At 45.6% G+C, this 24,738-nt stretch overlaps 9 protein-coding genes across 9 annotated transcripts; 4 read left to right on the top strand and 5 right to left on the bottom strand.

The window, feature by feature from the left end:
• Positions 1 to 1,623: 1,623 nt before the first annotated feature.
• On the bottom strand, positions 1,624 to 2,828 carry N7529_001694 (tyrosinase family protein; the record flags this gene model as incomplete). The annotated part of the gene is made up of 3 exons (XM_057237225.1): positions 1,624 to 2,353; positions 2,401 to 2,486; positions 2,544 to 2,828. The coding sequence occupies 3 exons, from the start codon at positions 2,826 to 2,828 to the stop codon at positions 1,624 to 1,626; spliced, it is 1,101 nt and encodes a 366-aa protein (XP_057101912.1).
• Positions 2,829 to 3,314: 486 nt separating this feature from the next.
• Positions 3,315 to 5,930, bottom strand: N7529_001693 (ubiquitin-specific protease UBP14; the record flags this gene model as incomplete). The annotated part of the gene is made up of 6 exons (XM_057237224.1): positions 3,315 to 3,459; positions 3,508 to 5,185; positions 5,238 to 5,511; positions 5,572 to 5,712; positions 5,771 to 5,838; positions 5,900 to 5,930. The coding sequence occupies 6 exons, from the start codon at positions 5,928 to 5,930 to the stop codon at positions 3,315 to 3,317; spliced, it is 2,337 nt and encodes a 778-aa protein (XP_057101911.1).
• Positions 5,931 to 6,379: 449 nt separating this feature from the next.
• Positions 6,380 to 10,579, top strand: N7529_001692 (replication factor A subunit protein RFA1; the record flags this gene model as incomplete). Its single annotated transcript, XM_057237223.1, is given in 10 exon segments — positions 6,380 to 6,423; positions 6,503 to 6,545; positions 6,561 to 6,654; positions 6,719 to 6,809; positions 6,863 to 7,406; positions 7,501 to 8,386; positions 8,471 to 8,547; positions 9,032 to 10,121; positions 10,140 to 10,368; positions 10,423 to 10,579. 10 exon segments carry the CDS (start codon positions 6,380 to 6,382, stop codon positions 10,577 to 10,579), a joined length of 3,255 nt encoding a protein of 1,084 aa, XP_057101910.1.
• Positions 10,580 to 10,738: 159 nt separating this feature from the next.
• On the bottom strand, positions 10,739 to 12,389 carry N7529_001691 (oligosaccharide translocation protein RFT1; the record flags this gene model as incomplete). The annotated part of the gene is made up of 2 exons (XM_057237222.1): positions 10,739 to 11,591; positions 11,650 to 12,389. The coding sequence occupies 2 exons, from the start codon at positions 12,387 to 12,389 to the stop codon at positions 10,739 to 10,741; spliced, it is 1,593 nt and encodes a 530-aa protein (XP_057101909.1).
• Positions 12,390 to 12,926: 537 nt separating this feature from the next.
• Positions 12,927 to 14,124, bottom strand: N7529_001690 (OST3/OST6 family protein; the record flags this gene model as incomplete). The annotated part of the gene is made up of 4 exons (XM_057237221.1): positions 12,927 to 13,108; positions 13,194 to 13,549; positions 13,629 to 13,726; positions 13,783 to 14,124. The coding sequence occupies 4 exons, from the start codon at positions 14,122 to 14,124 to the stop codon at positions 12,927 to 12,929; spliced, it is 978 nt and encodes a 325-aa protein (XP_057101908.1).
• Positions 14,125 to 14,484: 360 nt separating this feature from the next.
• N7529_001689 (uncharacterized protein) lies at positions 14,485 to 16,124 on the top strand (the record flags this gene model as incomplete). The annotated part of the gene is made up of 3 exons (XM_057237220.1): positions 14,485 to 14,517; positions 14,571 to 14,861; positions 14,919 to 16,124. The coding sequence occupies 3 exons, from the start codon at positions 14,485 to 14,487 to the stop codon at positions 16,122 to 16,124; spliced, it is 1,530 nt and encodes a 509-aa protein (XP_057101907.1).
• Positions 16,125 to 16,406: 282 nt separating this feature from the next.
• On the top strand, positions 16,407 to 17,612 carry N7529_001688 (uncharacterized protein; the record flags this gene model as incomplete). The annotated part of the gene is made up of 6 exons (XM_057237219.1): positions 16,407 to 16,604; positions 16,667 to 16,717; positions 16,776 to 16,802; positions 16,882 to 17,298; positions 17,351 to 17,512; positions 17,568 to 17,612. The coding sequence occupies 6 exons, from the start codon at positions 16,407 to 16,409 to the stop codon at positions 17,610 to 17,612; spliced, it is 900 nt and encodes a 299-aa protein (XP_057101906.1).
• A 37-nt stretch (positions 17,613 to 17,649) lies between these two features.
• On the bottom strand, positions 17,650 to 20,106 carry N7529_001687 (putative autophagy ubiquitin-activating enzyme ApgG; the record flags this gene model as incomplete). Its single annotated transcript, XM_057237218.1, has 6 exons — positions 17,650 to 17,730; positions 17,792 to 18,154; positions 18,211 to 18,678; positions 18,732 to 19,700; positions 19,758 to 19,866; positions 19,916 to 20,106. The coding sequence occupies 6 exons, from the start codon at positions 20,104 to 20,106 to the stop codon at positions 17,650 to 17,652; spliced, it is 2,181 nt and encodes a 726-aa protein (XP_057101905.1).
• A 550-nt stretch (positions 20,107 to 20,656) lies between these two features.
• On the top strand, positions 20,657 to 24,440 carry N7529_001686 (histidine biosynthesis bifunctional protein hisB; the record flags this gene model as incomplete). Its single annotated transcript, XM_057237217.1, has 10 exons — positions 20,657 to 20,678; positions 20,725 to 21,070; positions 21,138 to 21,225; positions 21,250 to 21,499; positions 21,570 to 21,702; positions 21,762 to 21,849; positions 21,905 to 21,953; positions 22,695 to 22,795; positions 22,870 to 24,297; positions 24,351 to 24,440. The coding sequence occupies 10 exons, from the start codon at positions 20,657 to 20,659 to the stop codon at positions 24,438 to 24,440; spliced, it is 2,595 nt and encodes an 864-aa protein (XP_057101904.1).
• Between the last annotated feature and the right edge of the window lie 298 nt (positions 24,441 to 24,738).

The raw sequence follows: 24,738 nt of genomic DNA, 5'->3' as shown, positions 1-24,738 counted from the left end.
AATAGGATAATACTATTTTATAGTATCACTATCTTGCGGTATCACTATTTTTTGATATTACTATTTTATAATAACAAAATATTTATTCGCTATTTTTCTGAATAGCAATAATTAATAGTCGGTGTTTATTTGCCGTTATTATAATAGTAAGGATAGATGTTTATATACCGATATCAATAATAAAAACTCTAGTAATAATTATGTACCCATATATTCGCCACTATTTAAAACTAGGGATTGATAGTAAACATTTAGTTGCTATATATTCTAATATAAAAGAAGGATGAAAAAACCTATAATCATGATTTTGATAATCAAACTTTTACAAAAAAAGATATTACTACTAGAATCCTTCTTTAAAAAGATTTTTAACTACCTTCGATCTTTATTCTAACTTCATTTATTATTCTGATTTCCTTCCTAAATTTTATTCTTTGTTATAACTCTGAAAGGTATAGATCCATTCGGCACACTACCTAGCATCGTTTCTCGATACCCTCGAAAGGAGTTATCTCGCAGTAAGGCCTACTATATAACGGAAAGGTTAAGAGACAGATCCTTGAGGACAGAAGTTCATAGAACGATAAGAGAAGTATCGCCCCATTCTATCTAACATAAATGTGTACAGTTAGCTGTGCGTAACACTAGGGAGGCCATTTCGTGGTAAATAGGGTTGGAATTGCAGACAGAATGCGAAAGAAATGATGTAGGAAGTAATGAAGAAAGGCGAGATTTAACAGTGCAAACCAAGATTGTCTTATTGAGTTGAAAATTGGGCTTAGTTATAAGTTTTTTTTTTCAATTTTCGTCTTTACTATGTGCCAAAAGGTAGTGCGTTAAGGTACATAAATTTGTTAGAAATTCACATAGTGAAAGGAGGTAGGTACCCTTACGTATATTATTTTACAGACATGATGAAGAAAGCGGCCAGGAAAGCGGTCAGACTTATGGAAGGCGGTAATATTGGTGCTGGAATTTTCAGGTAGGGAGTGCGTGTTCTGAGGCTTTTTGGGGGGAGTAATTAACAATTCACTTTATCTATTAAAATTATTCCTATATCCCTATACTCCTATTATTATTATGATGATATTTTCTATATAAAAAATTATCTAGAGATAGAACCGTCTTGTTATATTTATTCAGTTTGGTTATCAAAATGTGCAAGTTCAAAAGCCAATAAAGGGGTCCTCCGGTTTCTATCCTATGCCAAGATCATATAAATTCGATTGCCCCAAAATATCGATCGCCCGAGAATGCCTTGCAGCAAGTTCAAACCTTAGTTGATTTTAGCAGCAAAACCAAGTCTTTCACATGTAAGCCAAAACGATCTTACATGGACATTAGTTTTCATTGTTACGAAAGCCAAAAATTAATTGCACAAAAAGTAAAAATTCCTCTGACCCGGGATCGAACCAGGGACATCCAGATGACAACGTCAATTACAGTCTGGCGCTCTTCCAGCTGAGCTATCAGAGGAGTGCGTGAAGGAAAATTGGCCATCATCATTACTTAGACAAATGACTTGTAGGCCTAGATGGTGATTCCATACATTCAAAAAAGATGAGACACGCAAAGCTAGTAGGTAATGATTATAGGTGAGAACCACATGGAATAGAACTAGATTTATATATACACATAGCAGAATGGCCCCTCTATGGTACTCATTAGGTCTCCCATGGCGATAGGACCGGAATTGGCATGTCCAATATCAATCACAGTTTCCAGGGTGGTGTTTGGAGAGGCAGGCTGGTTCAAGAACGTACCAGTTCCGGAAATTGCGTACTGCCGTGTTCTAAGGTCAAGAGATTGCCATATCCACCAGACTCGATCTATCATTCCATGGTGATGCCAGAAGCCAGGATCCCCCGGGCTCACATCAGCGTCACGACCAGGATCACCACCCATGGCGTAATGACCGCCGCCATGAACGCCCAAAAGCCCCGTTCCAGGTAATCCTTGTAGGTCCGTTTGAAAATCCCAAACATTATGATTGTTAAGGATCAAATGGACAATCGATGTGTAGTTATTGAATTGTTGTAAAATGCTGGTGGTCAGGTCTCGCGTAAAACAACGCGGGTTATAGTCGAGGGGATTTGACATGCCAGTTACATTACCACCCGGTGTAGATAGAAATGAAGGTCCCATATTGACGACGTAATTCTTAAATGGGCCACTCGTGACACAGCCTCCACCTGAACCAGTTGGAAATACCGAAGGCGTATAGTTTCCTGTGAGTACCTTGATATCTAACTGATTTGGAATAAAAACTCCATTTCCAGATAAAGAGGTGTCACTGCCATCAAAAACTTCTGATTTTTCCATGGAACTGGCATCAGCACCCCAATCCCAATAGCTATAATGGTTCAGTAGGATGTTATCTGGCTGAGACACTCAACTCACGGGTAGTCACCAATATAGCCACACTCATCTCGCAGAGCAGCGTGGAATTCATGAATAAAGTATCGATGCCAGCCCAGGAATGTTCCCTGTATAATATATACAAAGTCAGAATATTCGATTGACATTGCATCATAATTCCTTACCGTGCGGTGAATCATGAGGGTTTGGTTGATATGAGTGGCCACAAAGTCATCATATCGACTCCTAACCCCTGGAGCCAAATCTAAAGGCGTACGAGCGGGCAGTGCTTGCAGGCATAGGACAGATTCAAGGTATGCTTTCTTTTGACTTGTAGAGAAGGCTCTCCAGTCACGTCGAACCTGCAGACTTTCCAGAGTACAGTTCCCCTGGGAGTGGTCAATCATGATTTTTGTCACATCAAGTGCGTGCTGGGCAAGTTGATCCAGTTGACTAGATGCGACGGCCATAGAAGATGAAGCAAACTTAGGTATTTCAGTTTTCTGCCCCAAGACAGACATGATACATAGGAGAATAGGTACAAGCATACTGATAACCGTAGATCAAAGTGTTAGAATAGAGATAGAACGAAATAGAACGAGACCAAGAAAGAGGAAAGATTCTCTGATGTGAGGACTTAACACATTATATATACAAAAATGGGCATGTTTACGCCTCTATCACCTGATGTTGTGGTGCTAAGCCCTAGTATCGTGTTTTTGAACTTCAAACTTTCTGCGAACTGTCTGGGAACATTGACTGGATCTCGGAGTCCCACGTAAGACACATGGTGTTGGGGAAACATCCATGTGTGTTTTAGGGCTATATGCAGTGTTACTCAGAAGTCGAGCTTAGCCATAAGCTGACAAGAGAGGGGATCAGGTTACATTATCATAGAAACATATCTTTTTCTCATTGTATGCTAATATTTGAGACCGCAGGAATGAAATTGCCTTCTAGACCCGTGAAAAGAAATAAAGATATGCGGTCTTCTTCATCGCTTCAGCATCCTCAAACTTAACGACTTTTTCATCGTTGAACATCACCCACGAGAGCTCATCTTGACCCGGCAACGGTTTGCGAACCAAGGCAACATAATGTCTAATGTTTGTTAGTGTAACTCAAATGAATACATGTAAACCGACTTACCCTGCATGAACCGAAGTGCCCTTGTGGCACACAATTGACCGTAACTGATACCGAGCTGGCGTGTTGGTAAGCCCAACTGTGTCACCTCGCGGTTGTGCAGTGTGTTCGTCAGCACTTGGGTGAACCTCCTCATCGGGATGACTGAAAACCCAATCCAATGCGCGATTGACATCTCCGTCAGTTGCAGCCAACGCTCGCCGGGCACGAGAAGGTTCGATGCCCATATCTCCGAGCTGATCAATCTTTATCGGATCCTGTTCAGTGACACCCGATCCATTCCCTGGCTGAGACAAGACCAGTGGTTCATCGATATCTGGGTCTTCCATATGGGCAAATAGCCAATTCATGGCAGTTTCCGAATCCATGTTACCAGTGGCATGGAGAGCCTTTTGGCATCTCGTAGAAGGGAAGCCCATGCCCAAAAGCTGATCGAGGGCTTCCGCATTCGGGACGAAAGCAGTGGATTCCTCAACCTCCGGAAGTTGTTCCTCACTTGGATCGCGCTCACCGGCAAGGTAAGAGCTGAAATCGAGTTCCTTGTCGTCAACCAACACAGGAATATCCAGTTTCGTGGGAACCCAGTTCACAAGCTCAAAGCGGCGAGCATTGACCACCAACTCCTGTGGCAAAGTTTTGAAGAACGACCGTTTCGAGAATCCATCCTGAGTTCCACAGCCCGGACAGGTCAACTCAACAATCTCCGGCGAAGTAAAGATGTCAAGGCACTCGGAGAGAGTTACAGACTTATACGGAGTCCCTGTTTCATCAGAAGTAGTAACAGGGCGCGCGGGAACTGCTACCGAGATGTTGTCTTGCTCATCCACCCTATAACGTACTTTCTTGCAATGCAAACATTGTAGACGCTGCTCAACTTGGAAGCGGAAGTCATGTACCGGGTTGGATTGCCCATTTGAATGTGTGGATAAGCTCACAGATTTGAACAAATGGAGAAGAAATTCAAATGCGTCCTGCTGTCTCATTGTTGCAAACTCTTCATGACCTTGACCAACAAGATATTTGAACATTGCTGGTGCCAGCCCTTTCTGGTGAGCGACTTCCGTTGCATCCACAGACGAAACGGTACGGGAATCAGGTTGAGAGTATCGACCAGAGAGTAACCCATCTGCGAGCTTGCGTAATTGAGTCTCAAGATCTTGCGCTGGAGCCTGGCATAGTGGTGGCTCTTCCGACGGATGGTAGTATCGATTTCGAAATGCGGCAACAGAAAAGATGCTCTGCATGACACTGGAGAGATAACAGCTGTTTCCAAGATTGGCCAGGCCCGTTAAACCAGGCCCAAAGATTGGGGTCAGCTCTCGACCGTCTTCGGTTTTCATAGAAAATTCCCATTTAAGATTGTGTTCAACTTGCATCTCCATCAAGCTCTTTTCCGTCTTCTCACGTCCGGCCAGGTATATTCCCCAATGGGCAAGATGCGCGGCCAGCTCTGGATCCACCCTCTCCTCGTTGCACTTGTAGCAGTAAACGTCAGCGGAACCCTCCGCTGTGATAGAGCCGAGCTTAACAGCAACGGCATGTGAAGTTGAGTCTGCATGAGTAAGGCCGTGTGAGTTGCCCTGGCTTCCACCAAATTGGCTTCGCCCACAGCCCTTGTTCCCGCATTCTAGACATAGCCAGAGGTTCTCTGTCAGGTCACATTCCGTGCAATGACCCGAATCTGTGATTATCTGTTAGCGTCGACATGGGTTGAATCTACACGGAACTGATACCTGAGGAGGCAGCTTGCACAACGTCCTGTTGAACGAGACAGAGGGTATGCTCGCAAGGAACAAACTCTTGCTCCCAAGCTTTGACTTCCTCCTTTTTCGAGAAAGTCATTGCCGTCATGACACCTTCGATGATTGCAGCGAGGTTGCCATTGTTTTTGTCAACATTGTCCTGAGAGCACGCATAGCATACCACCGACGTAGCAACATCATATCTATCCTCATCTGTTTCAGCAGCAATTGCAAGTTTGGATATTTTTGGTGGAGGCTCATCGCGCTATAATAGAGCTGATTAGCAAAAGTGACTGTCATCTTGATAAAGGATCTGAGATCGTACCTGCACTTTCTTCGGTGTTCTTCGGATGTTCAGCGCCAATGAGTGACCAAACCGTTTGTAATGAAGTAGGGCATGGTCTCTATCTCCTGCGCACCCACCATTAAAACAATGAAGGCAAACATTCAGACCAGCATCGTTATCCTTCAGAAGCCAAAGTCAGACCAAATGTGGGGTAATATAAAAATCAAGGCGGGCATACAATGGAATCGAAGCACTGAGTACAATCTTCTCGATAGACAGCTTGGGATGATCCAGGTGGTATCAGATCTAAGTGGCAACACTCATTAGCTTATTTTATTCATGACTTTTCAGTAGTGATGTCACGTACCCGCGGCACCGGAGTGAATACAAGAGGCCATGTTGAGTGGAAGTAAACCTCGGGGACTCAGGAAAACACCAAGGGAATTGTAATTTGTTGTCGGTATCTCAAAGCGGTGGAAAATATTCGATTGAAAGTAAAGATGGAGAAACAACAACAACAACAGAGAGCGAGATAGATGATCTCAAGAAGCTTGGAAAATGACCCCTCACCGCCTACACGTGCTCTAATCGCGTTTTTTGCCCGCAGTCCCCGCCTCTTATCAATATTGGGTGTGAAGTCATGTGACGTCGTTGGCCAATTAACGCGTCATTTTTCTCAACACGCGTCGTGAGCTTTCTGATATCCCACTTTGGAGTTGACTTGGACTCTAGCTTCACGTCTCTCCATCTCGTGTTATCTTATCAACTTCGTTCTTTTCTTTCAAAGAAGACAGAATTTCATTGCATTCCCTTGTTCCTTTCTTCTCCACATACAAGTCATAATATCATGGCTTCCGAAGCCGCGTCTCAAGTCACTATTGGTGCTCTTAGGTATGTCCCTCTGTCCCGTCACCTCCACCCTGGACGATATTTGTCCTGATAAGGCATAAATTGACAATGCTTTGAACAGTGCCATTTTTGATCAAAGCAAACCTCAAGTGCGGGAGCCGATTGTTCAATGTGTCCAGATCAAGGCTTTGCCAGCTCAACCAGGGCAAGCAGATCGGTATCGAGCCGTGTTCAGTGATATTGCAAACTATGTTCAAACAATGCTTGCTACTAGTATGCTCGCTTTAACTTATACCTTTCTTATAATAGTTCGTGTTTACTGACGTTTTACTTCAAGAGGCCAATCCTTTGGTGGTAGATGGGTCTCTCCGCAAGGGTTGCTTTGTGCGACTCAAGTCTTTTCAATCAAATTCTGTCAAGGGCAAGAAGTAAGATGGATATCTTCTATCAGTTGAGCTAGCCTTATACTAATCCATCACAGCATTCTCATCATCTTGGAGCTTGAAGTTCTAAAGGAACTGGGCGAGGCCGAAAAAATTGGCGAACCCAAGCCACTTGAAGTCAAAGCTAGAGAAGAGGAAGCTGCTCAATCTACAACGATCTCCAGCAATGGGTTTTATGGCTCCAAGATGGAAAGCCCACAAGTTGGGCCAACAAGTCGAGCTCAGCCAATGCCTACTCGTGCGCCTACCTCCGCTCATGCCACAATTTATCCGATCGAAGCCATCTCCCCTTATTCCAACAAATGGACGATGAAAGCGAGATGCACGAACAAGTCGCAGATAAAAACATGGCACAACAAGAATGGTGAAGGTAAACTGTTCAGTGTAAACTTATTGGATGACAGCGGTGAAATTCGTGCAACTGGCTTCAATGAACAGTGTGATATGCTCTATGAGCTCTTCCAAGAGGGCAGTGTTTATTACATTTCGAGTCCCTGTCGCGTTCAAATTGCCAAGAAGCAATTCTCAAACCTCAACAACGACTACGAGCTCACTTTTGAGAGAGATACCATCGTCCAGAAGGTTTGTTCCCCCCTTTGTTGATTATATCAACTCATTTCGAACCCGTATCTCATGTCACCTTCGCGTTGAAAGTATCGCTCACACGTCATGACAGGCCGAGGAGCAAAACGATGTCCCTCAAATCCGTTTCAACTTCACCACTGTTGCTGATTTACAAACTGTCGAGAAAGACACGACCACTGATGTTATTGGCGTGCTGAAGGATGTTGGGGAGACATCCCAGATTACATCTAAAAGCACAGGAAAACCTTATGACAAGCGCGAAATCACCCTGGTCGACAACACAGGATTCTCTGTCCGTTTGACAATTTGGGGTGCCACTGCGAATAACTTCAACGTGGCGCCCGAGTCCGTCGTTGCTTTCAAGGGAGTCAAGGTTTCTGACTTTGGTGGAAGGAGCCTGAGTCTTTTGAGCTCGGGCTCAATGACCGTTGACCCTGATATTGGTGAGGCTCACAAACTCAGAGGCTGGTATGATGCCCAAGGCAGGTCGGAGAACTTCACGTCCCACGCTTCATTGTCAGGCGCAACCAACTCTTCCACCAAGAATGATCAATTCAAAACTATCGCACAGGTCCGGGAAGAACAGCTTGGCATGTCTGAGAAGCCCGATTACTTCTCTCTCAAAGCAACCGTGATCTACATCAAACAAGATTCCACCTGGTGCTATCCAGCCTGTCTTTCTGAGAATTGCAACAAGAAAGTCACTGAAATTGATCCTGGTCAATGGCGATGCGAAATGTGCGACAAGACCCATCCCAAGCCGGAATATCGTTTCATCATGCCTATAAGTGTCAGTGATCATACTGGCCAGCTTTGGCTGAGCTGCTTTGATGACACTGGAAGAACTATCATGGGTACAACCGCCGATCAGCTGATGCAACTCCGCGAAGACGATCAAGCTGCTGTCGGTGAAGTCTTCCAAGGAGCCAATTGTCAAACCTGGAGCTTTAGGTGTCGAGCTAAGATTGACAACTTCGGTGATCAACAACGGTAAGATTAACAGATGTTCGAATTGGGGCGAACCTCATGCTAACATTTTGCGATATAGTGTGCGCTACCAGGTCTCATCTTGCCAACCGATAAATTACTCGGAAGAAGCTTCTCGCCTCACCAATCTCATCAACTCCTACAACCTCCAGTAGAAAAACATGAACGGAACCTTTGGAGTCCGGTGCTATCTTTATCATATCTAACTGTACTAGGAACCTTGCAACAACGTTCAACTGTACCTTTTATGTTGTTTTCTTTTGTTCAAGACGATCTATTATCTCATGCTGGAGTTTCTAGTTGACGTTTGAATGTAAAATTTGATGCCGTTAGTCTCCATATGTTCATTTCAAACACCAGTCTTGTGTGTACTCAAAGGTATGTCGTTCATAGATGTATAGATGTATAGATGTACGGAGTAGTCGGTAGATCATACACTTCTGTGAGGCGGTCAGATACCGGAGGCGGAGTTTTCTGGCAATAATACCCCGGCCTGCTTTTTTTTTTTTTTTTATCGTTTTTTGGGGCTGGAACAATCTTGAGCAGAGAATTTGCGATTCCTTTTGAGCTTTAGGGATTTATTTACCTTGGTTCAAAATTTTCTTTCGTCTCCCAATTGATTTATTTCTTTACAGTTCATCATGGGAAAACGAAGTCACGAGTCAGCTGAGCAGAGGCCGACCAAAAAGTCGAAGTCCGAAAAGCCACCGAAAGCTTCCAAAACCAAGGAAGAAAAGGCGGAGAAGACATCCTACTCTGAATCTCCTGCTCTCACCCAATTGCCTCAGTCTGAAATCGATACTTTCCTGGCTGCCAATGTGATCAAAGTCACCGATCCTTCGCCCGATGCACCTAATTTCCGCCCACTCCTTTCGTTTGATCACCTCCCCGAAGGCAACGATAGCCTGGATGGTCTGTACGCTGAATTGAAGGCCTTCCCCGCGCCCACGCCGATTCAATCCACTACTTGGCCCCTTCTTTTTGCTGGCCGTGACGTTATCGGTATTGCAGAGACTGGAAGTGGCAAGACCTTGGGCTTTGGTTTGCCATGCCTCAAGAAATTGCTTGATTCCAATTCAAGCAAGAAGCCTTGTCAGCCGAAGGCCGTGATTATCTCCCCAACCCGCGAGCTTGCGATGCAGATCTATGATCAGCTTGTCAAATTCGGTGGTACCGAGAAGACCCAGGTCACATGTATTTACGGAGGTGTTGGAAAGGATGAGCAGCGTCGTGCCCTTCAAAAGGCAGCTATTGTGGTTGCCACACCTGGACGTCTCAAGGATCTTCAAAATGATGGTTCCATCGATCTTGGCAAGGTCAATTACCTTGTATTGGATGAGGCGGATCGCATGCTTGACAAAGGATTTGAGCAGGACATCAAGGACATTGTCAAGCCAATGCCAGTCTCCAGAAGACAGACTGTCATGTTTACGGCTACATGGCCTCGGTCCGTTCGTGACCTTGCGGCAACCTTCATGAAATCACCGGTGACTGTCACCATTGGCGGAGATCCATCTGCCGATCCCCGAGCCAACACCAGGATCAAGCAAGTCGTTGAAGTCATGGACCCCAGAGAGAAGGAGGGCCGACTTATCCAGCTTCTCAGCAAGTCCCAGCGGGGTCAGAATCCCGAGAAGGTTTTGGTTTTCTGTCTCTACAAGAAGGAGGCTATGAGAATCGAGAATCTTATCCGAAACAAGGGCTTCAAAGTTGCTGGTATCCACGGTGACTTGAATCAGTCAGATAGATTCCGCAATCTTGACGCCTTCAAAAAGGGAGCCGCGACTGTTCTTGTTGCGACCGATGTGGCTGCGCGTGGTCTTGATATTCCAGCTGTGATGTTGGTAATTAACGTTACCTTCCCTCTTACCGTCGAGGATTACGTGCATCGTATTGGAAGAACTGGACGTGCTGGTGCCGAGGGTCATGCCATTACCATGTTTACTGAAACAGACAAAGGACTGTCTGGCGGGTACGTGACTGATCTTTACTCTTTATATCATGACAAAGTACTAATACAAAACAGATTGATCAATGTGCTCAAGGCCGCTAAGCAAGATGTGCCAGAGGATCTATTGAAGTTTGGTACCACCGTCAAGAAGAAGCAGCACGACGCCTACGGTGCCTTCTTCAAGGATGTTGATCTGGATGCAAAGGCAACAAAGATCACATTTGACGATTGATTCGTCTAATCCGACTTGTCCACTTTATCTTTGGCCCTGGATAATATATGACGAAGCCTTGTCAGTTGGCCCATCAGATACTCTTTTTCTATGTAGACTCTATTGGTTTGGTTAGGCGTTAATAACAATCAAAAAGCGATGTATCAGAAGAACAAACACTCACATTAAAAGGCCGTAGCTTGCACTCAAAGCACATGCTTGAATGATCCCTAAATTCTGGCTGCCAAATCCATGCCCACTCATGAGCACGCTTGCCGCAGCACAGAGGGTGAAGCTAGCTGGTTGAATGGCCACCTCGCTCGTGTAGAAACTGCACCCATTCCGGTGGAGATATTCCTTGATGAAACCGTAACTCCAAATTGTCCGAACGATCATGTTCACAATGTTGGCGAGAACTAGTCCATAGGCGCCTAGGTTTCCCACCTCCAGGAACATATAGGCTGCCAAGGCATAACAGGCAGAAAAAACTCCCATCCAAACCGTTTGCTTGCGTATCTGTTGCGGGCTAGCAGCAGATGACACGAAGGCTTCGGTGATTCCATTGAAGGCCAAGAATGGGATATAATAGCAATAAACGGAGAGCAGGTCCCCAACCTTTGGAGAAGCCCATTGACGACCTCCAAGAATATGCAACAACTGGGGTACCATGATCGGACCCAACGGGAAGATTAATACAGAGAGCAACTGGTAGGCACGTAAGATGTCAATGAGGTGACCCTTGGTGGTGCGAACATGAATGTCATTCAGGTTTCCGTTTTCATCTGGACTCAGCAGAGCTGAAAACAAGTTCCGGCTGCTTTCTTCCAAGGGTTGGAATATGATGCGAGCGATGAGACCGCCATAATTTGATGCAAGGGAATATATACCCTGGTCTTCTAGTCCAGAGAGGGCAGCTAGCATCATGGTATCGCCTTGAGTGAGTAGATGTTTCACTAGGGACTGGAAAAAGACATTGATAGCAAGTGACGTTACTTGGCGTGAGAATAATCCCAGAAAATAGTTGGATGGATTGCTGCGACTCGTTAGTATGCCAAGCACGTTATATGGCGAATTGACAGTTTACAGCTTACCTGGCTTTTACACGCACCAATAAGAAAGAAAATCCTTCTAGCTTAGAGCCTTTCAGTAAGGCCCAGGAGTAGCCACAAATGAGAGCAAGCGAGTAGCTGAGGTGACCGAGGGCAAAAGGTAACACCCCGAGGTGATAATTGACCTGAGAGGCATATATGAAGACAGAGGATGTGACAGCACTTCTCAGAAATGCCGCTGGCATCTCAACCGCGGCACGTTTCTCATACAGCATGTGTTGCTGCACGATTGCAAAGAAAGGCTCAATACTTAGCTCCAACAAGGATGCTGCCCCGGTGATCATCACACTATAATTAAAGAAAGCGGTCTTTGATGCCTCCCCGGGAGCTAGTCGTTGGTACATCATAGTGAACATGAGACTCGCAGGAACCCCAAGAACGAGGCCCAAGTAAGAAACATTCACCACTGCCTGAGATGATACTGATTGCGTTTCTTTTGTCGCATCATCTGTTTCATCAGACGGCTGTTCTGATGCCGGTGAAATTGGCTGTCTTTGGATGGCCATTCGGATGCTTTCTCTTGAAAAATACAGTATTGAAACCTGAAAGAGCTCAAGCTGTGCCGCTATTCCTAGCACGACCGGTGAAAGGGTGCGCAGGATCAATTGGTTTGAAGCAAATGTGAAGATCCTGGAAGCCAATTGAATCATAATCAGGAAGCTTGTGCCTGTGGCTGACGATGCCAGAATCTTGCCCATACGGGCATCGCCAAGTTTGACCATGTTGAAAACAAGTCCAAGCAAAGGGCTATAAATCCAGCTGAGGAGAAGGTGTAGTTTAACGTTGGCGTTGGCGGGTAGGGACTTTCGGGAGTTAGCAGATCAGATAACACCAAAAGACAACGTCTTTGATATTCGAAGAACTTCAATAAATTCAGTGTTAATCAAATATAATTGAATTTCAAGAATGTTAATATATACATGTAAAGAGTTCAGGCTTTCTACAATTTTCTTTTGCCCTCGAAGGTGCCCTGTACTTGCTTACGTGTTCTTTCATTTGGACTATCATATCATTTTTACATGGCTTCAGGAGACCTGAATACATTTAGTCTGAATGAATTTTGTATTCAAACTCCAATGGTGATTTTGAATTCCATGGTATAATCACCATTGCTCAAGATTTTCCTGCTGAGGAGAAAATGGCGTGTTCTGTTTCATCATATACAGAGATCTAGACACACAAACTTGAATGTTGATCAAATAATTTGTTGCCCCTACTTGCCCCTACTTGCCCCTACAAAACTATCGATTCAATCGTGTTTAAAACGGGGGCAAGTAGAACGGATAACCACCGTTCTTGGTTTTGAAGACACTGAGGAGGAAGCTGTATGTAGCAAAAAGGACGGTCGCCCAGATCAAGACAGCCAGCTGTTGACCCTTGACATCTTCCATTCGAGGAACCTTCACTGCGAGTGCAATAGTCGCAAAAGAAAGAACGGCATCTGTGGAGAGAAAGAGATGTTAGGATGGGACAAACGGTACAGGTTTCGAGGTCCAATAGGGACAGGCCTCGCAATCAACACTTACAGATAGCAGCCACAATTTGAGTCTCCATTCCAAATTGGTTTTGGAACCCACCCGCAAAGTAGCTAATGCCACCATGGCCGTCACCAGCGACATAAGGAACCTTGCGGATGTGGTTAAACATCTGACCACTGGTGAACAGAAGAATAGCGATCAAGCTAATTGCAGCCCAGAGATTTCGGTTTTGGAGAATTGGCAGCAAGTAAGGAGACAGCACCGCGAATGCAGTCACAGCAGCCATCAGAATGGTGATGCCTGACACAATCCGCATGTAGTTGACCGGTCGAACAAGTTCAGGCTTGGGACCATCGGGGAGGTTGCGTCCGATCCACGAGTAGACTTGATCAGCTGAGATCGGGCTGTTGCAGTCGATATGTCAGTGAGGGGTGCTTTGCGTAATGCGCCAAAAGGACCTTGCTTGAGAACTCGAGGACTTACCCAGTGAAATCAAATCGTATGGGATTGCCGTCAACCTTGGCAAATGGACCGATAGTAGGAGGGAACACAAGTAAAACAGGTGCAGTTTGAAGCATAAGCTATTCGGGGGTAAGTCAATGTTTTCTAGCTCCGCTTGGGTAACAACAATGCCTACCTTCTGGAAAACAGCCTTGCCATTATCGAAATCAAGTGTACCAAAAATCACTTTGAGCTCATCTTGTTTGGGACCCTTATTCCAGCTCCGTGCAATCAGATCCCATTCAGGTTCGAAGTCACGACAGAGAAGGCAGCCGAAGCGGGAATCGGTGGCGGTCAAAATAACCACGGCATAGTAGTCGCGGGGTGTAGACGTCAGATCTTCATAAGAAGCGCTGTCCAGATCAACAGGTCCTGAACGAGACAAGCTTTGGTATTTGGCAAACTTGTCCGGAGTTGATGCAGACAAGACACTGCACACGACCGAGAATAAGAAAAAGAGGGCCGTCCAGAGCTTCATGTTGGCAAAACAAGGAGCTGGACAGCTTTCAAAAGGAACTTCAATCGATTAAAAGTCCAATTGGTTGCAATTGAAGATTAGGATTGAATACGTTGGTAGCAATGAGTCCAGGTGTCCACTATCAACGTACAACGTAATCGCAGGCTTACCTAATCTCATATCTCCCAAACACCGACGCGTCGTTTGGCGACGATAATTCATTATATCTGTACATCCTGTACACTTTATACACTTTGTATACTTAGTATACTTTTGAAAGGCGTATCAACTATATTTTATCTCTTCTTCTTTAACCCCACATTACTTAATTCTCAACATATTACCTTCCCTCATTATTGTTGTCTGATTTTGGACGTTATCATGGCTATGGACCAAGAGGCATCCGCCATGGATGTAAGTGGCTCTGCCAAATTGATTGTGGATTCTTTGCTGACTTGATCGAACAGTCTGAAATGGCAATGAGGACTGCTCGTCTAGAGAAGCAGTATGAGAAGACTCTCTCGGACTCAGCGCGTCTTCTGGATGGCGAGAGAGATCGCCTGCGACGCATGGAGCACCTGTTCCTGCAATTTGAAAATGAGGCCCTCCGCTTGCAACTAGAGGAGTCAAATGGACACCTGTTGGGATTCTCAAGGGCTGATTCTGAAGCATGTATTCAACTTCAGGACGCTTGTCAAGAAATTGATCGCTTGGAGTCAGAAGCACAAACCTCCTTGAATGAGATCAGTCGACTGAAAGTAGGTCCTCGATCTTTGTAAGATTGTATCGAAGCCCCTTATATTGACTTGCTATAGGAAGAGCTCTTAGCACGGAAGAGTCATTCGACTAGCTACAATACTGTTCTGGCAGAGAAGGCCCAACTCTCTCGGGATTTTACTGCTCTTCAGTCGGAAGTTGAGCGACTCAAGACTCAAGACGTTTCATATCGGACCATCGTGGCCGAAAAACATAAGCTAGAAGAGCAAAACGAATTTCTAGTTGGGGAACTTAACACCCTAGGGAGTGAGCTTGAAAATGAAAAGCTTTCCAACCATCGGACACAAGCCAAATTTGAACAGCAAACAACAGAGCTTACCAAGCTTTCTGCCCGAGTTGAAAAATTGCAAACCCAGCTAGCAGAATCACACGCGAAACAGCAACAAGACCGAGACAGTCACCAACAAAACTCAGACTGGGATCGTCATCAGACAATCCTTGAAGGGAAGGTCGAATCGCTCAGCAAGCAATTGCGTGCAACCAAAGCCGAGCTACAGAAAGCTCAAGCTGGACTCCAGAGCGCTAGTGTGAAAACATATGCTATGAATGGGTCTGAAGCCGGTTCGCGAACTGTCCCGCTTAAAAGGCCTGGGTCCAGTGATCATTCTGGCCTGGAGATTGCAACTCCTGGGGCTGTCCGTGTGCAAGGAAAGTTAAAGAGAGATTCAGCCTTGCCTGGTGATAAATCGGCATTTTCTATTACACCTTTCCTCAACCGCACAGGTGCACCATCGGATTCCCCAATGAGCTCAGTGATGGGTGACGATGCCCATACCCCTCTTGAGGCATTTCCCAGGGGGAGCAAGATCGTCGAACCAAAACGGTTTGGTTCAGCTTTACGGCGTCAGATCTCTCCAACCCAAGAGCGCAATCCGATTGCAAAAAGCACCAAACCCAAACCCAAGGCCCACGAGGGGGCTGCAGTGGGCTCGGCACCAAAAGAGGCCAAAAAAACCATCAACCGCTATGGCATGGAATCCCCTGAGGCTGAGGAACTCTATGACCATTTTGCTGAACACGACCAAGGCAAACCAAAGAAACGCAAACTTGGTGGTCAGCGGGACCGTAGCTTGTTTGAGGCAGATGAAGAACAAGAAGAAGAAGAACCTCGCCAAAACAAGAAGCTTGGACGAAAACTTGCCCTCGGTAGTGGTTTGCAGAAGCCTATTGCTTCGGCTAGTGCACTTGGGTTTGGTGCACCTATGGGATTCTCTCCATTGAAGCGAGATCGCAAAAGACTCTGATTTTAGATTGGGTTAAAATGCAATACACTTGAGGTTATCGCTTTGTCTCTGGGGGTTTCAACAGATCTATCCCTAGATTTGTTGCTAGATTGTACCTAAATTACACTTGCATACATCCATAATGTATGTTATTTACATGTATGTACGTAAGCAGTAAGAAAAAGTGTAGAGATGTAGTAGAACTGATAAGAGTTGTCCGACTTGGGGTTTCAGCGGTGTTTCAATTTTGCCGGCAGAAATTCAAAAGCTCAAAGCTATTATAGCTACTGGTATTTTCAGCACATGTCAAGTCACTCACTTTATTTGACCATGCTTCCCTTACCTTCACTTCGATTTTATCGGACTGCCTATCTACAAGCATTTGGTCAAGTAAGACAGGCCTCATCCAAGCGCTGGCAAGCTCGACAGCAAAAGGATCAGTTCACCAAAGAGGCAGCTGTGCAAGGCCTCAAAAGTCGAGCTGCTTTCAAATTGTTGCAGGTAGTTATATCATGGGTGGCACTGTTTCAATGAATCTCACTCTTATATTGCCATTTTGGTAGATCGATGAAAAATATCGGATATTCAAGGGTGGGCAGACAGTGGTTGACTTGGTACAGTCTTCTTCTTGACCCAGGGATCAGTGATTGAATATATTAACTTGCATTTTAGGGTTATGCTCCGGGATCATGGTCGCAGGTGTGTTGTCGATTCTTTTTCTCTCTGCTGGGTTTTGAATTTGCCCCCTAAATTGTACTCGAATTAATCGTTGAAGTAGGTTGCTGCAAATCGTACCCAACCCCATGGTCGAGTTCTCGGTGTCGATATTATCCCAGCTCAACCCCCGAAAGGAGTGTCTACGATCCAGGGCAATTTCCTCGCACCCGAAATCCAAACGTACATCCGGGACTTCCTCCGCACCCCGGACAGAGGCAGGCCGCGCCAACCCGGCCTGTTAGGTGACACCAATACCAGCTTGCTGGAGTCGAATACAGATCCCGAGAGCACGATCAAAATCGCAGGGAAGGATAAAGAGGATGATAAAATACTTGAAAGAACGGTGGATGTTGTTCTCAGTGATATGTCTGCTCCCTGGCACCAGACGTCCGGTTTTTGGAAACGAAGTCTAAGTGCTCCTTATAACAGGATGATGAACACCAGCGGTGTTAGTTTTAGGGACCATGCTGGAAGTATGGTACGATTTCCTCCCACTTGCAATTGATTTGAATACTTCTGACTCTACAAAGGATCTCTGCAACGCGGCTTTGCGCTTTAGCTCGGATGTCCTCAAGACAGGCGGCCATTTCATCTGCAAGTTCTACCAAGGCGCCGAGGATAAAGAGCTAGAGATGCAACTCAAAGGGTTATTCAAAAAGGTTCATCGATTAAAGCCTGAGTCATCTCGCAGTGTACAGTTTGCTTATCCAAACTTCCAAAACTCCCAATGACTAAAGCGATTAATAGGAATCCAAGGAGTCGTTTTTCGTTGGCTTGGAGCGAAAGCCCTAAAATCTGAGGCATATCACGGAAAGTTGAAGCATGTTGGTCAAAGTATTTCGATCTCTTCATTGTCGGATCCTTCTTCCCAATCGATGCTTGCGAGAGCTGCTTCCGCCTTCTCGTGGACCTAACGTGTGTGTCAGTGTCACAAGGAATTGTGGACTCGGGCTTCCGGGCAATTCACTGACCTCTTTAAGTCCACTCAATTCTTCGACATAGCCCTGTTCATTGAGGGCTCTTTTTACGAAGTCCCAACCCTGTTCACGATACGTTCCTACCACTCTCTCCGAGCATGCACTGCAGCTTGGATAACTCTTCCCGGCGACAGATAAATTTTCAAACGTGGAGAGGAAACCGCGGATTTGGTGGGGAACGACTCCCAGAGGATGCTCATCACGATCGACACTTCGGGTTATAGGGGCCGGTGCTGCGGCGCCTTGGGGGTGCTGAAGAAGCGACACAAACAGCTCCACCAAAAGTGCAGAAGCGATAGGAGCCACTCCAGGACGGGTGACTGTGCACTGTTGGTCGAGAGTTTGATCCTTGATAGACTATACCCTGCAGTTAGTTCTGTACATATAAGTCCTTGGTATGATTATGTCCTTACATTGGCCGGTGCTACAACATCGTTGCAAAAATAGCACCCAAGCTCGGCTGGAACATGTTCATCTTCGTTGATACCATGGCGCATCACCACAAATGTATCAAATCCTAGGGCTGCGTTCATCACAATCTTCCCGGCTGCTTTACCCATAACAGTGGGCAACCATCTTGATTCTCGGGTGTCCATGAGAAGGAAAATAGCATCGTGTTCATCAACCAGCTTTTTCAGTTTTTCGAAATCCGCCTTTGTCGCTGCTTCATCCACGATGGGATGACCCGCCATAGGCACAGAGAACGCATGGCCTGCTGTCTGTACGCCCGGGTAAATCTGGGTCAGGGCTTCCGATGCCCGATGTGCCTTCTGAGTTCCGCCATTCAAACAATCCTCGAAAGTGAATAGTGGTTGTCGGACAGGATTGGAGAATGAAACGGTCCCGTTGTCCACAAAAGTGATATTCCGCACGCCCCATCCCTACAAGAAAGGTGGTTAGAAATGGTCCTTATAGAGTGCTGAGGTAAACAAACCAGTAGGTTCCGGGAAACGTAACTCCCCAAAGTACCAGCTCCGAGCAATAGACATTTGGTGTTCTTGATTTTCTCGAGGTTGAGCGTTGGGCTAATGCGCCATTTAATGAGTTTGAGGTTAAGATCAACTGATTGGTCTGCTAATCTGCAAGAAAGGTTAGTTTGTAAAAAGTCTGCAGGTGTCGATGTGGCATGCCTTTGAGGATCCATATACTCCGTCAAGTTGACAATCCTTCCTGATAGTTTTCCGGCTGGATTGCGCTCCCAGCCAGTGACCTTCGGCAGTGGCCCTTGGTTTGGAGGTAATTTGGGGATCTGAGGCTGTGATCTTGACTCCAGCTGGAAGACTACACTGCGGCCCTGATCACGGCTTGAATGGATATCGCGGTAACGCAGAATTTGCACTCGCTCGAGGCCCCATCGCTGCTTGACCAAAACTAGTAGATTCCGTAGCATCCACCCTGGGGCCTGTTCATAATTCGATGGGTCTGCAAAACAGATAAATCGGTTCTCGGAAGCCACATTTCGGAAGAACCCGTTCTCATATTCAGAGAGGGATGCTATTTGCCAGTCGCTCTCTGATGTACTAGCCTGTGTTTGGGTTCCCTTGGCCGCGTAGTTGACTAAGGATCTGCTTCCAGGACTTTTTCTTACCTTGCGAGCTAGAAAGAACCCTCGCTGCCGCTGATCCACGGTATATGACCATGTCTTCACAGCATCAACCAGGGCAGTGCTCTCGTCTGGGGATAGGTGTGTCCCTTTGACGTTGTCATTTTGTTGGCTTTGGTCTGATTCAGATATTTGATTGGTACCCTGAACTGGAGTCCAAGAAGGATCTGAATGTATTGCTGGAAATGCAAACCAGTATTGAAACTTGTATTTCTTCAAATCGGCAAAAGATACAATCAAGAAACTGGAGAGCAGGGAGGGACATGAGAATATCGTTCCATCATGGATAGCATCCCAGACCTGAGGAAAAATTAGCCATTTTATTCCAGAAAGACTGACATATTATTTTTTTTTTACCGTTTGTGCAGCCTGGTGGAGCATCTTAGATCTGTTCAAGTTTCGATATTCTTCGATAGTATTGACATTCTTAATCATTCCTTCTGCTCTATAGTAGCTGGCTGGTGCACTAGGATTTATTAACACTGTGGGAATTTTTGGGATGATACTAATCTTACTCGCTGCCAGTGAGGGCATTTCCATGAATTTGGATTCGACATGATGCAGCTTCGGGGTCAGAGGGACGGATCTCATATAGACCTAGAACGGCCCGAGCAGAGTCATCCAACTTATCATGATTAATCTTGTGTGAAGCCAAGGAGGTATAGAAGGGCAGTTCAATATCAGAAGCGAATGGTGTGTATTGCATCTTGAGATCAAAGTGAAGATATTTGGAAGAGGTAAGTAGGTAAGGCCTGATGTCACGAAGGGCGGGGAGGGGGTGTGATGGGTAATGTTTAGTTAGGTATTTATCCGTCTTTTCTATCCTCACATATATAATTAACTACATCTTTAGTTCTGTTTATGTATACATATCTAGACAAATGATTCATATTCGAATTTAATTTATAATCATTACATTTTATTTTTTTTGTTCACATGTACACTTCTCGTGTTAGTTCTGTAGCACCTGACAATGACTATCGTATAGATCCATATCCTCGTGATTTGGGTATGAAGAATGGGTAGAAGTCCAACTTAGTTACTAATTTTAATGATTAGTATATGATCTACGGAGTACATAGCACTGATTCGAAAAAAATACAAGGATCTCGACATATCAAAAAGTACTATAACAGCCCAATGTTTTGGGTCTATCAGGCAGCGCGGTACGGAGGAGCGATAAGATATTAATTGCCCCACTGACTTCGGCTTCTTCTCTACACATTTTCCACTCACCCATATAGCTAAAACCGGAAATGCTCATCGGTTTATGTGGAGGTCAGCAGGTCACCTCAACTGAGTGAAACAAACTAATATTGTCTAGGAATTTGCGCCGGCAAACATGCCATTGCCGAGTATCTGATTCAACATCAAGGATTCCAGCTCCTTGAACTCACGGGCAAACATCACTCTCGGTCTACTGACTCGGGAGATGACCTACTGCTGCAAGCCTCAGAGATCAGAAAGAAAGTAGAATCTCAATCTTCAGAGTTTACGTTTCAAAATGCCGACAGTCTGCTTGATTTCACCACCAAAAGATGGCAAGAACGCTGGATCACCACAGACATTGCAGATGCGACTACCCTGGATCGATTCCTTCTGCGTCCCTTCTTTCTTCTAGTGAGTGTTGACGCCCCAGTCAGCCTCCGGTGGAAGCGATTTGCCGACAGGTTCGTGATAAAACATACAAGATAAAATGATACCTGAACCACAAGGACTGATTGTTTCCTCAAAAAGATGCTGGCGAAGACAACTAGATCCGCCCGACCTTGAGAAATTCGTCCAGTGGAATGACAATAATCTATATAACAAGGATATTGGACGTGTCTACTTGACCGACAAAGCTCAGGTTCGCCTGTTCAACCCCTCATCGTCTCTCGAAGAGCTACACTCAGCTCTGAAGACACTCAATCTGGCGGATGAACAACGGCTCAGGCCTACTTGGGACCAGTATTTTATGCAACTAGCCTCCCTTGCCGCCCAGAGAAGCAACTGCATGAAAAGAAGAGTGGGATGTGTTCTTGTCCGAGAGAGCCGTGTCATCAGCACAGGGTATAATGGCACACCACGACATCTCCAGAACTGCAATCAAGGTGGCTGTACGATATTAACCAGAGCCAACCAATGCAAACGATACAGTTGTTCACTTGCTGACTCAATAAAATACAGGCCCACGATGCAATCGCGGAGACGGAGGCGGAGTCGGCCTTTCAACCTGCCTTTGCCTTCACGCGGAAGAGAATGCCTTGTTGGAAGCAGGTCGAGAGCGGATTCGAGAAGGAGCAATCCTCTACTGTGACACGTAAGATCACGCCATTACATTCTAGAACTGCGCATTAGACAAAGTCTAATCTATTGCAGATGTCCTTGCTTGACATGCACTGTTAAGATCGCTCAGGTCGGCATCTCAGAGGTTGTCTATTCACAAGGATACAACATGGACAGCGATGTAAGTCAATACATGTCTGTATTGAGAGCTCTAGTGCCTAACTTTTCCAACAGAGTGCTGCTATTCTGCAAGAGGCAGGCGTACGACTACGACAATTCCACCCGGTAGCTAATTATTCTTTTGTCTCACCCATTCCATTGTGTGCATTACTGACCATAGACATGCAGCCTTCAAATGGACTTATTTACCTCCAGGCATCTGAGAACCCAGCCGAGCCCCAAGACTAACAAGCATTCTATCCATGACAGAAGAACGACAATCCATGTAAGAACTGCATTGATTTGAGAAAATATAATCTTACGTTCAATTTTGTCGCAATAAATATGTATTCCCTCTACAAATGAAGGTAAACAGCCCAGAGTTTTTTTTTTAAAAAAAAACATAGCGACTTGATGTCGATGAACGTAGTATACTCTCGATTTGCAGCACTATTCAAACCTATGTTCTTATCCAGCATAATCATACTCTAATTCGAAGCAATTTAATCAAGTGCATATGTAGACATCCAAGGAACATATCACTGTCAATGTTTGTAGCTGACATTTTTCTATACATGACTCACTTACCTTATAAGTGGTTAGTTACCTAGAGAAACCTAACTTATAGTGCACTCCAATACTGTGAAGTAGGTATCTCAAAAGTACCTTCTTTTGTCTGGCAGAAAAACAGAAGTTATGACTCAGCCCGTGGTTTTTGGCGGGGCCTTCAAGGAACCCCCCTCCGTGAATCTTTGAATGCCTTCGTTTCTTCTTTGTGCTGGCTGTTTGAATTCAAAACTGATCGCTGAAATCACCGGTGCTTCTTGGCCCGAATTTTGAACGCCATGCCTACTGTGCACTTGCTAGATTACGTTGCGGGGAACATTCGTTCACTGGTCAATGCGATCAATCAAGTCGGATATGAGGTCGAATGGATTAGATCTCCAGAGGATGTGATAAACGCAGACGTAAGTCAATTGTCTAGCGCCAACTCGACCATACCTTGCTTATTGGCACGGCGGTGCTAACACTGACATTATAGAAACTGATCCTTCCCGGCGTGGGCCACTTCGGCCACTGCCTTTCCCAATTGGACAAAGGAGGGTTTTTGGAGCCCATCAGACAGCACATAAAGGCCGGAAAGCCCTTCATGGGAATTTGCGTTGGTCTACAAGCCCTTTTCCAGGGCTCAGATGAGGATTCGGATGTCCTTGGACTCGGCGTCATCCCCATGCGCATTCAGAAGTTCAACGACACCTCGAAGAGTGTACCTCATATTGGATGGAACTCCGCGATAAATACTGAATCCGATACAAGCTTCTTTGGATTGCGGCCGACCAGCAAGTATTATTACGTCCACTCCTATGCGGCCCCATACACACCGGGAGCCTTGGAGAAGGACGGCTGGTCCGTAGCCACAGCAACATATGGGGAGGAAGAGTTCATTGGCGCTATCAGTCGGGGTAACGTCTTTGGTGCACAATTCCACCCAGAGAAGAGTGGTGTCGCCGGACTGCGGGCCATCCGTGCATTTTTGGACGGCGATCAGTTCCAGTCTCTTTCGGGGGATCTTGCTTCCGGCAAAGAAAATGGACTCACTCGCCGAGTTATTGCCTGCCTTGACGTTCGGACAAATGACTCCGGTGACTTGGTTGTCACAAAGGGCGACCAATACGATGTCCGCGAGAAGAGCGGAGACGCCGGTGGAAATGTTCGCAATCTTGGAAAGCCGGTTGAGATGGCTAAGAAATACTATGAACAAGGGGCGGATGAAGTGACATTTTTGAACATCACCTCTTTCCGAAACTGCCCAGTCGCCGACACTCCAATGCTCGAGATTCTGCGACAAACATCCAAAACAGTCTTTGTGCCTTTGACAATTGGTGGTGGAATCAAAGACACTGTTGACACCGACGGCACCCGCATTCCTGCATTAGATGTGGCAACGATGTATTTCAAGTCCGGAGCTGACAAAGTCAGCGTTGGGTCTGACTCTGTCTTTGCCGCTGAGGATTATTACAATGCCGGCGAGAAACTGAGTGGCAAAACTGCCATTGAGACGATATCACAGGCCTATGGCAAGCAGGCTGTTGTAGTGAGCGTTGATCCAAAGCGGGTCTATGTGGATAAGCCAGAGGATACCCACCACCACACGTTCAAGACTCAGTTCCCCAACGCAAACGGCCAAAGCTACTGCTGGTACCAATGTACCGTAATGGGTGGCCGTGAAACCCGCGACATTGATGTCTGGCAACTCGTTCGTGCCGTCGAGGCCATGGGTGCCGGTGAAATTCTTTTGAATTGCATTGATAAGGATGGAAGCAACAGTGGATTTGATTTAGAGTTGATCAACGACGTCAAAGCCGCGATCAAGATTCCAGTCATTGCTTCAAGTGGAGCTGGTGTGCCAGCGCACTTTGCCGAAGTTTTCAACAAGACCACGACTGATGCAGCATTGGGAGCAGGAATGGTAAGTTTTATCTCCTTGCCTTTTTGATATCAGACACACTGACTATGTTCCAGTTCCACCGTGGTGAATATACTGTGACTCAGGTGAAGGACCATCTCAAGACAGAGGGATTCTTGGTTCGTCAATTTGAGGCTGAAATTTGAAGGACTGACCAAATAGAAGGCTTGTGTTATTTTCTGGTAGACATTTTCCCCCCATTCTTATGTATTTTTTTCTTCTTCTTATATGAATGAGGTCACGGGGGACATTCACAAACTAAATGGTTGAAGCAACAAAAGTCGAAGCTCCAATAGTGAGATATATAGTTATATAAGGTTTTCTGTCTATAGTTACAAAGCACACTCAATAAATACAGGCCTGAATTATCAGGCACATAGTTTAAATGACCTTACCCAAAGCGGTGTCAAAGGCGGTGTAGATTAATTAGATCATCTGACTTTT

The sequence above is a fragment of the Penicillium soppii genome (assembly GCF_028829465.1).
Source record: "Penicillium soppii strain IBT 18220 chromosome Unknown utg000002l, whole genome shotgun sequence".
NCBI classification, from domain to species: Eukaryota; Fungi; Ascomycota; class Eurotiomycetes; order Eurotiales; family Aspergillaceae; genus Penicillium; species Penicillium soppii.
This window is presented reverse-complemented; position numbering and strand designations above follow the sequence as displayed.